The 10761-nt window shown below is 45.9% G+C and overlaps 1 protein-coding gene across 1 annotated transcript; it reads left to right on the top strand.

The window, feature by feature from the left end:
• Nucleotides 1-371: 371 nt before the first annotated feature.
• TMEM86A (transmembrane protein 86A) lies at nucleotides 372-5300 on the top strand (the record flags this gene model as incomplete). The annotated part of the gene is made up of 2 exons (XM_029083738.1): nucleotides 372-636; nucleotides 4873-5300. Coding segments are annotated over 2 exons (693 nt in total), but the record flags the coding sequence as incomplete, so codon positions are not given.
• Nucleotides 5301-10761: the final 5461 nt, after the last annotated feature.

The following is a 10761-nucleotide window of genomic DNA, read 5'->3' as shown; positions in this document are numbered from 1 at the left end:
GCAGCTAGAGGAAAAGGAGGTGTATAAACACAAGATAAGTTGCAAGGACCACAAAAGAAGTTTGACTGATGGCCTAAATGTTTTCAGAACAAAGAAAGAGAGACGGTATCAAAAACTTCCTCCCATCTCCACTACCAAACCCTATCCTGCCAGTCAAGAAGTGTTTTCAGCAGAGAGGACTGCAAAGGTCTAGGCTGAGGATCATGGTCAAGTTCAACCAGCCTTTCTTGGGATAGAAATGCTGCTAGCTGACAGTATACCTGAAAGAGCAGCTTTCAAAAGGAAGGAGGCAGTTCTGTTATGCCGTTTATTCCACTGATGCTGCTGATGATCCTATTAATTTCTCTTTTTTTAATGTTTGTTTCTTTTAGGTGAAGAGTGAAGGCCCCAAACTGGTGCCCTTCTTTAAAGCCACTTGTGTCTATTTTGTTCTCTGGCTGCCAACTTCCAGCCCCTCCTGGTTCAGTGCCCTCATCAAATGTCTGCCCATCTTCTGCCTGTGGGTTTTTCTTCTGGCTCATGGAATTAACTTCTTAGTGTCACACCGGAGCGCCAGCCGCATCCTAGCGGGACTCATATTCTCGGCAGTGGGAGATGCCTTTCTCATCTGGCAGGAGCAGGGCTACTTCATTCACGGTGAGTGTGGTGTGAGTCCTAAAGGGATGCCGCAGTGTCCAGGTGTTACCCTCTTTTTTTAGTAATGAGTTGCTGGGCCACATGTTTTGTTTATTGCTGTACAGCTGAAGCCCCAGGCAGTGGGAAGCACTCATCCCTTGACTAAAATCCATTGTGCGTAGAGGAGTCACACTACGGATGAGTCTTTCTCTTGAGTTTCTTTTGAGGTCAGGGAAGTAATTGGGGCAGGTTTGGTTCCCTGGCACATGCTTGCAGCATCTCAGCTGTCTGGAGCTGGGAAGGTGGCCTGGGCAGAATCTCTGGGGAAGAGACAGAAATGCTCCTGGCACTTGACAGCTCCCATGAAGGGGAAATATCTACCTCCTATCTCTGCAGGAAGATCTGTCAGCCCTCCTCTACAAGGATCAGAAATAGGACACATGATGCAAAGGTCCTCAGTGGAAAACAGGTGAAGAGGACCCTTATATTTTGATAGACAAGCCCATAGCCTCAGGGAGGTGTTTAAGTGGATGCTAGAAACCGAAGCATCAGATACCATGTACTACTCGCGGGTTCATCAGTATGAATCATGCAGCCTGTTGTACAGGACATGTCTGTTTTGCAAGATGTGTAAATGATGGAGAATCAAGGGCAAACCCTGCCACAATGGCCTGTCTTCTCTACAGAAAAGATCCACATCTCAGAGCAAAACAAGCTTGTTTTATTTTGCTAGTTTGCAGACTAGAACATAATGACTTAGATTAATCATTTAAAGACACATTGAACCTGCCTGCAGCAACACTCTCCCTGGCCTTGGACTGCCAAAAGAAATCGGCAGCAGTTGAGTCCTTCACTAAAGTGACTGATGGGGTTTCTAGAGTTAATTTAACCAGCACAGGGATCTCGTGTAACACCCACCATTAACTGGTTGCTCTGACTGTCCCACTGGAAGATGTGATGAGATGAGGGAACCTTTCTGACTTGTGCTGTTGTCAGCTCTGAAAGTCAAAGGCTTATTTTTTTCCCCCTCTCATGGGGTCAGGATTTAGTTTTATTCTGAAATTCCCACAAGCTCTTTCTTTATGAGAGAGAAGTGTGTGAAACGCCAGATACGAAAGGCCAAATGCTCTGAATCTGGTTTTAATCCTGCTTCCCAAGGGCTTATCCCAGTCTCATTAAAAGTTCATGTAAAATTTTTTACTGATTTTGATGGGATTTAGATTATGCCCTGAGGACTGGGTCTATCTGGCTGAACTTTGGGCATGTTGCTGAGGAGCTCCAGCCTTGGGGTGCCATCCTCTCTTGTGCTGAGTGTTGGCATTCCCACTGACGGGCCTCCTCCTAACAGGAGTACCTGGCTTAGTGCAGGTCGCTTCAGCCTGACTGCTTGTGCTTCTGTTTTGCCTCCTGGAGTTGCTCCTTGAGCTGTGGCTTGGAAAACATTCAAGACCTGATTCTCACCATGACCGTTTTTGTACTTGAACTGTGCTGAGCTTCTCCTTTCCCATGTAGCTGGGATATCTCCGAGTCCCCTCTTCAGTTTAGCACTAGAGGAAGGTCAGCCAGTCACAGCAATTCAGTATCTGGTAATGTGTTTTAATCTGCAAATAAGTTGGATTTTTGACCCTAGCCTCACAACTCAGACATGTTGCTTTGTGGGTTTAGACACATTTTTCTTCTTAAGAAGAAAAACTCTCTTGGAGCATTTTGAAAATCTCAGCCTTCACCCTGGCTGTCTCCTGCCTGCCTCAGTCCGTGCTAATCTGAACTCCCATCTTCCATAGTGAAGTGTTAACATTTGCGTTTCAGCTGTTAGCAGATAAAGTGTACCACCCCACTTCATCCTTCACCTCTCCTGCAAAATGTATTTTCTCCTATTTAAAACTCAGCAGGCTGCTGTTGTTGACAACTGACAATACTCAAACTTTTGACGTCATTATTTGTGGGAATTTGAAATTTCAGGGGAGTAAGAGGAAATATTAGATAAAAATGCACTTTCTGTTCAATTTCTGTGGCTTTTAGGTTGAAAAAAGGGTTGGGAATTGGACTGATTTGAATAGCTTTTGAAACAATGAGTTTATAAAAGGACATTTGTTTGTTACTTTATAGGGAAGTGAGAGCCTGGGAACCTACTCCTGGCACATTTGGCTTTCTTTCATTTTTGCTCTTTCAGTCTACTAATAACACCCTATTTTCTGGACTAGCGTCTTACTGCATGTAGAAGGTACTTTACAGTGTTAACATCCACCTCCTTGGATAGCAGGCACTTAGAAACCATTTATGCATTCGGTGAAGACAACAAGGACTAACAAAAAGGACTGGTGGCCAGCCTGAGGGGACACTCCAGAGGCAGGGAGGGGGAAGGAAGCGGGCAGAGAGGAGAAGGGCTGATCTGCCTGATGTGGTTGGGAGGCCCATGCCAAAGGCTGTGAAATGCACCCCCCTCCCTGTGTAGCTGTTGCAGGTTTCCCCAGTTCCTGGCTTGATTTGTGGGTGTTGAATGAGCAAACCTGGGAGATGACTCCTTTGTTTGTGACCAGCCTCCCCACTTATCACAAAACTCCTCTTGCCTTTTTGGACTTCTGCGTGGCTGCTGCATCCTCTCCTCCTCCTCTTCATTGCCAGCTGCCTGCATGAAGGAGAACACATTCTTCAGTTCCACATCCCAGAACTCTCCATATAATGCCACTGAAGGAAACACCACTCCTCACTGCTAGGGCAAAGTAACCTTTTTCTCCTTACCACCCCCAGGGCTCTACCCTTTCCTGCACTGTAACACTATAAACAGCTCTTGTCCTAAATCCCTCCTCAGTTTCCTCATTGCTGTGTCCACGATGTATAATAGTTCTGTGAAACATCAACTTCTCATTGCCCTTCTCTGCACTTCTTTTCCTTCCCTTTCACACTATCCATTTTCTCTAGCTTCACCTTGCAGACCAGATCCCCACCAGCCCCCTCCCTCCTGCAGGTTCCCCTCTCATCCCACCATGGCTGATCTTTCAGTGGATGTCTGATCTGATCCTCCCCCAAAGGCAGGGAGACACTTCACCTTCTTTGAGCTGCTTCAACACAAAGAGTATGAGGATAAAGAAGTGTTGGCCAGCAGCAGGTTTTACAGCAGCAGGTGTTAGTGAGTGCCCTTCACACCACAGCATCATGCTTTAAATGTAAACAAGTGTCCTGCTGGAAGACTCTGCTTCCCAGATCCTTTTATTCTTTTCATGCTTTAAAGCTGCATGAAGACTTCCAGCTACTGTAAATGCTGCCAGGATAAAGTGGGACAGCCTGCAGCTGCACCACGTGTGGGTCTGGGAACCAGAGGAGCTGGACTCCTTTTGGGGCCCATTATCTACAATCGGCACAACAACTAGTAGTCAGCAGCTGTACCAACACATTGTGACATTTTTTGTCGAATGGATTAGTGGCAAGTGAGTAACACGTGGGCAGTACCTTCCAACACCCACATCTGACATTTCTCAGGGGTGTTGCACTTCCAAGGGAAGCTGGCATTTTATTTTCACTGATTGGTTCCAGCTAAGGTTCACCTGAATCTTGCAAATTGCCATAAAACTGTTGGTAAATCACATTGGTGCAGTCCCTGAAATATGCCAGCTGCTCCTTTCCAGCTTAGGTTTCTCCTAGCTATGGGCAGAGATGGAGCAAAAGCCAGATTTAGTCCCTGAGTGCCTCTGGGTTTGTGGCTAAATACGGTCAGGCTTTGTGTCTGGGTTCGGAGGGATCCGTATCTTTTTTCATATTTTGTTCCTACACTGCTCTGATTCCAGCTGCCCTGTTCCACACATGACCTATGAGCAAAACACTCTGGATGGTGAGAAGGGGATGATCTTTAGGCTGCCTTGCTCCCACCCTTCCATCCAAAGCAGGGGAGAAGGAACCACCTGAAAAACAAGCTCTGTTCCTTCTGCAGCAGCTTAGTTCACTGGGCCCCTCAGCAGAAGGGATTGTGTCACAGCAGAGCTGTTCTCGGCCGCAGCTGTAGATACGCTGGAGCTTTTTGTTAAGGCAGGAGCTTGGTGCTAAGGGTAATGTCCTATGCAAAATTTTTATACTAAAATTGTCCCAAGTGGTCAGTACGGGTCCCACTCAAAGTGTTAAGGGTTGTAACACTACAAGGACATCTAAGCCTCTGCGTGTTGTGATATATTTAAAACCTCACATAGCCACATGTTTTCTTCTGCTACCAACTGCCTGTCACTGATGAAAGGTCACGCTTGCTATGTTAATGCCTCTTTCCAGGTCTGCTGATGTTTGCCATCACACACATCCTCTACTCTTCAGCCTTCGGCATGAAGCCTTTGGACCTCAAAGCCGGCTTGTTGATGGGCCTTGTTTCCAGTTCCTGTTATGCCTTCCTGTACTCCTACCTCTCAGGCCCGTTCACCTACCTGGTAGCTGTCTACATCGCCTTGATTGGCTTCATGGGCTGGCGAGCGGTCGCCGGCATGCAGCTGTGCAACGACCTCTGGACATGGACCAAGCTCTCAGCCTGCATCGGCGCGATGCTGTTCATGGTGTCGGATCTGACCATTGCGCTTAACAAGTTCTGCTTTCCTGTGCCCTACTCACGCTTCATCATCATGGCTACTTACTACGCAGCCCAAATGCTTATTGCACTGTCAGCTGTAGAGAGCAGAGATGAAGAGGACTTCAGAAAGAGGAGCTAGGTGGAGTGCCAATAGTCTGTGAACAACATGGGTTATATCTCAGGTCCTGTAGCTGCTTTCACCCCTGAGAGAGATCTCCATTTCTCTAGGCACATTGGTGATGTTGATTTTGCTTCTTTGAAGCATTACCTTTGGGGCTTTTTTTTTTCAATGGCTTTCTCTGAATACAGCTTACTTCAGTGTGGAGTCCACATCAGAAAGCTTAAACTGTCCCTGCAGTAGCTACTCATTCAACTTTTCTTCCTTGGAAGTGCTGTACTACTGCATTTTACTTACTAGTCTTGAAACTGATGCTGAATGTCTGGGAAGAGGAGGGAGGAGGTTTGGCTGTGCACTGTGCTAGAAGATTTGCTTTCAATAGCAGGCAGACAGGCACAGATCTCTGCTGAAGTCATAGGTAAAAATTAATTTAACTGCTGTCTGTCTCTTTTTGTGCATTACAAACTCAGAACACAAGCTGGAGTTATTGCCTCTGCTGAAAGGAAGCCTGGAAGTAGAGTAAAAACAGCATATCCAGATGAAGGCTGGGCTTTGGAGTCAACGGCAGTACGTGGGGCAGCCCCCAGCGAACCAGAATGAAAGCAAAACACCGAGCAGAGGGCACAGAGCAAGAGGTGCACTGACTGGCAGTGCTGTGTGCTTTGGTCACAGCTGATCACTGCTCCGGGCCAGGTCTGTAGGTGCCTGTCACATGTTGCCACGTGTGGCAGAACTAGTAGTTTGGCGGCATTTCCAGGTAGCCAGGCCAGTGTGTTCTCCCATGGCACGTGTGCACAGTTACATGGAGTCTGCGGCCACTGGTGACAGCTGAGGTGCAATGGGCACAGGAGGAACTTTGATTTTTAGAGCAGGACTTTGAGCATATGTCTTACTAATGTACGTCCTAACTGCCCTTAGTACAGCAGACAGGGACTTAACCTTTATGCCTTTCTTCCTCAGTGTCCTAAGAAATAATATTCTATATACTCATTCAGCTTTACAGTACTGCTGCTTGCGGTATCTCTCGAATCTTTGCGTGAGCATTTCCCGTGGTCAAGGCCCTGATTTTGGATGTAGATTGTTGTTGTGTTTTGCCAGCTAGTGATAAATGTTCAGATTTGCACCATTTATTTTTGGAAAACTCCTTTTCAGCAGAGTTTCCTGAAAAGCAGTCTTGTGTGTTCTAAGTGTCTGCTGCTTCCTTCTGAACTCACATGGATGCAGTGAGGATGTGAGAGCCATCAGGGCTGGGAAAGCCTGTTTAATTCTGATCCAAATTCTTTGGTTGGTTTGTCTGCCCATCTGCTGAAGCAGGATTAATTCTGACTTCAGACTCTCTTAAAAAGATCTTATGAAGAGGTTGCCCTGATTTTAAATCCAAGCTCATTTGTGATCGTATGTATATTTTTTCCTCTTATTTGGGATATCTAACCGCAAGCTCTTGTTTCTGTTTGAAACTATCTTGCTTTTTCATTCTGCCCCTTCTAGGGCTGTTCCTATGAGTTCATATGCTCCCCTGATGGCTTCTTTTAAGACACGAATGCACTCAGTTGTGCAAAAGAAGCTGGGCGACAGTTTCTGCACCTCTTCAAACCTGCAGCAAAACAGGGACAACCAAACAGTCAGCACAACTCAAACCCACGCTCGCATGGGCAGAGCAAACAGGAGGGACAGCCCTCCAGACCAGCCTCGTGGGCTGAAATCACCACGGTCTCCATACCTGGCATGCCCAGACCATTCCAGGCAAAAGCCTGGCACCGAGTCCCTGGCACAGTCAGCAGAGCAGGAATTCCTCTTTGCGAGGAGCACGGCAGGTCAGGGGGCAGCTGAGGAAACCCTACCAACCCTGCTAGCTGCTAGCTTTTCCCTTGGTGTTGAGAGGCACTAAGCGGGTCTCCTGCTCCTCCCTGGCCTCGCGTGGTGGGACTGGAACAGGCATTGCTTCCCCATGGCTTCTGCATTAGTGCAACTGCAGCCATTATTCCAAAAAATCTAGGTTAACCATCCTCACCCCGTGGAGTCATCTGCTGCTTTTCAGACAGAGATCAGAAAGGTCAGCTGCATTATTAAGAGGGAAAGCATAGTAAATAGCACAGCCCCGTGTAATCTCTTCCCTTTAATGCTGTTGTGTAATATTATCAGATTCATTCACTGGCTCACTGGGCCCCGTCTGGAGTAAACTGCTAAGGGCATTCAGAGCCATAAAACATCTTCATTCATCAGCACTGCTTATCTCCTGGCCGCAGCTTGAACCCTGCCGTGTAGCTCTCTGCGGATGTCACCTGCTGTTACTCAGCTTGACTGTTTGCAAATCTCTTCCTGCAACAAACTGACCCAGTGAAGAAGAAATTTGGGGTGAACCCCACGGTTCTCCCAGCATCTGAGCAAATAGCACATTTCAGTCTGATTTACAGCTCCTTGTCATGGGTCAGTCCAGCACACTCAGTCCTCAGCTGACAGTTCTTCAGAGGGGCCTTCCACACCCCGAGCTTCCCTTTGCTTTGAGGAAAATGTGCATGTGATAAAGTAACCTTTATTTAGAAGTCAGAATTTTGATTATCTCTTCTTCCCCTCTAGAAATGAGTAGTCTTCAATTTCCTGAAAAGGCTGAGGTGCTTTTCTGCATGCTTTTTTGTCTGGGCTTGCTCTGTTATCCTGCTTCACCACCAGCCACTGGATACTCGCAGAAAAGGATCTTGTAAGTGTTACTAGGAGGCCTGCCCTCTCCTCTCCACTGGCCCTCAGAGGTGCAGTTTCTAGTGGCAGAGGTCTCTGGGTGGCTCAGTAGAAATGTCTGCAGCCCAAGTAGGCTCTTGTTCCCTCACTGTCCCCTCACCTGGAGCGGGCTAGCTTCAGACGTATCCTGGCCAGCCATGCTGGCTCCATCCCAGTACTGCAACAGCTTCAGCCTTCCTAGGTGCATTCTTCCTTTTAATCCATATTACTTGAATGAGACCATTTTCCTGAAGGCTCTTTCCTGCTGGGAAGAGATCAGCTGCTGTGGACACTCATTTGACGCGATTCTGAGTTCTGTAAACCCTGAGAAACACTAAGCAGTTGCTGACAGACTGTTTAATACCTTTTCTTGGGATTAAAACTTTTCCCTCAACCCCAGCAAGCACAATCTTCACTTTGAATGGGAGCAAAGAAGAAGTAGGAATGCTGTGTCTGTGGCACTGCCTTTGTGGACCTTCCTGTTGTCTCTTTGCACAGTGAAACAGCAAGGTTTGATCCATTCTTCTCCTTTTCAGGAGTACAGTCTTTGAGAAGTGCTCAGTCTTTGCCCCAGAGACATTACAGAGGGAATGAAGCACCCAGCAATGCAGGGTGCCTGGCCCCAGCAGGATCAGCTCCTTTGCTTGCTAAGTAGAGAGGCTTTCTTTTCACACTGCTGTATTCAAACACCCCTCTGCAACTCCTGTCTGTGGTCACTGGAGGTTACACACCTGGTGCGATTACTTTTGCTCTTTCCTTTCTGTAGTTATCACCCTTCTGGAGATCTTTTGGCTCCTTAGTTGGACATACAAAAGATGTAACATTTATTTCAGCCTTGTATCTCTTTCTGTAGATAGATCCTCCTCACACAGAATGCCTGATGAAGTCAAAGAAGCAATGCCAAGTGCAACTGGATTTTAAATGCTAGTAATGCTTCTGGGCTGTGCCAGTCACACAGATGTCAACAGGGTGAAGCTGGTGTAGAAATGGCAGGTTGAGAACAACAAAGCCAGATGTTTTTAAGAGCTTTACTCCTACTCTGTTCGTGCTTAATACCTGGCTTCTTACTCCTCCATACTGAGGCAGCTGTAAAACTGATTGGTTTAAGAATTACTCTAATATGGCTAAGTAGATTGCGGAAGGTTTCATGCAGCAAGCAGTGGAGGTAATTGATATATTTTTACACAAGTATATAAAATTCCCAGAACAAACTTTTTTTTTTTTTTACATTTTGTAATGGCTCTTCAAAGTTTTCTTGTCCCTTAGTTTGACACTAACACCTGTATGTTTTTAGCTTGCTATCATGGTAATTTTGGGAGCTGTTCTGGAAGAAGCAGATCAAAGCAAACAGCAACTGTAAAGCTCAGTGGCAGGCGCCTCTTTCTCTTTGCTGGGTTTCTGGATACAGACAGGGGCTCTTTTAAGCAGAGGCAGCATAACTGCGTCCTTGGAAGAGGATGGGAAATTGCCGACGTCTCATGACAAAGTCCTCCTGGGTACTTCTCCTGCCTTTTATCCATGCTTGCTCCTTTTGTGGCCTTGGGTAAGTCACTTAAATTCTCTGGGGCCAGGTCCTCATCTGGTGTAAAAAGGCACAAGTGCATGAGAGCCAATGCTATGCCAAGTTACAACAGCAGGGGATCAGGCCCTCACCCCATTTCTAAAAGGGGGATATTAGCACTTACCTACCTCACAAAGATGCTGTGAGGATTAATGCTCATACAGCACTTTGAAGATGTGAAGTGCTATATAAGTCCCAACTATTATCCTACCTTAGTGTTAAACATGCTTTTAGGGATCCACGGGAGTTCTCTTAAAGCACAGAATGTGTGACTGCCTTTTCAATTTGCATCAGATGGAAAGCAAATGCAAAATATTTACTCACAGTGTCTAACAGGATGGGCTCAGCTGCACCTGAACTCTGAGGAGGGTTTAGCTTAAAAGTCTGAGCTCTAATTTCAGTTTTGCAAATGGTTTTTAGTTCTTCTAAAAGCCTCAACCAAATCCTTAGATGTGAACCTTGCATCCAAATTTTGCAGTCTAGTCTCATCCCTGACCGTTAGCTAGAATAAATCTAATCCAGCCAAAACACAGTGCTGTCACAGTCTGCTATGGCTGTTGAAAAGACTGGAACAGAAGATGAAGTTATTCTGTTCAACCTTCATTGTGCAGAAGGTCAGCTAGGTTTCATGGGACAGCTTGCAAAGGGATGTTTAATTTCTGTGATTGTAAGTTTTACTGGCTTTAAAATCAGCAGAGGGAAGGCCTTGATGGAATCAGTAAGGCTGGCACATCCTTCTTGAATTACTTCCTTTTCACCTGAATCAAAGAAATTGCAGGTTCTGTAGCGAAGGAAGTGCTTGTGCCACCAGTCCTAGGGCCCAGAACAAAAGTGATATACAAATACAGCTCTAAACCACCACCATGTTCTCAACTAGTGTAAAAATGCCACTGTTCACTGATTCAAAATCAGACCACAGCTAGAAACTACTTAGTTCTGGTAGCACTAGCTGCTGTACAAACACAAGTGAAGGCGAGGAATTACACACCAATGAATGTGAGCTGTGTATATGTGAAATGGACCATAATTTTGAAGCAGCTGCAGTAAAATCTTATGTTAATATGAACTCAGAAGCAAACACAATGCAAATTTTTATGGTTTCTTTAAAATGTTTGATGGGTTTTAGTTTTCTAAGTTTGGAGGAAATTTTCTTAATGTTATTTTATTTTTGCTCTTATTGTAAAGAATAAAAATATACAACTCTCA

This window comes from Antrostomus carolinensis, unplaced genomic scaffold (assembly GCF_000700745.2).
Source record: "Antrostomus carolinensis isolate BGI_N321 unplaced genomic scaffold, ASM70074v2 scaffold332, whole genome shotgun sequence".
Lineage (NCBI taxonomy): Eukaryota > Metazoa > Chordata > Aves > Caprimulgiformes > Caprimulgidae > Antrostomus > Antrostomus carolinensis.
The sequence above is the reverse complement of the archived record's forward strand: the minus strand, read 5'-3'. Positions and strand labels throughout refer to the sequence as shown.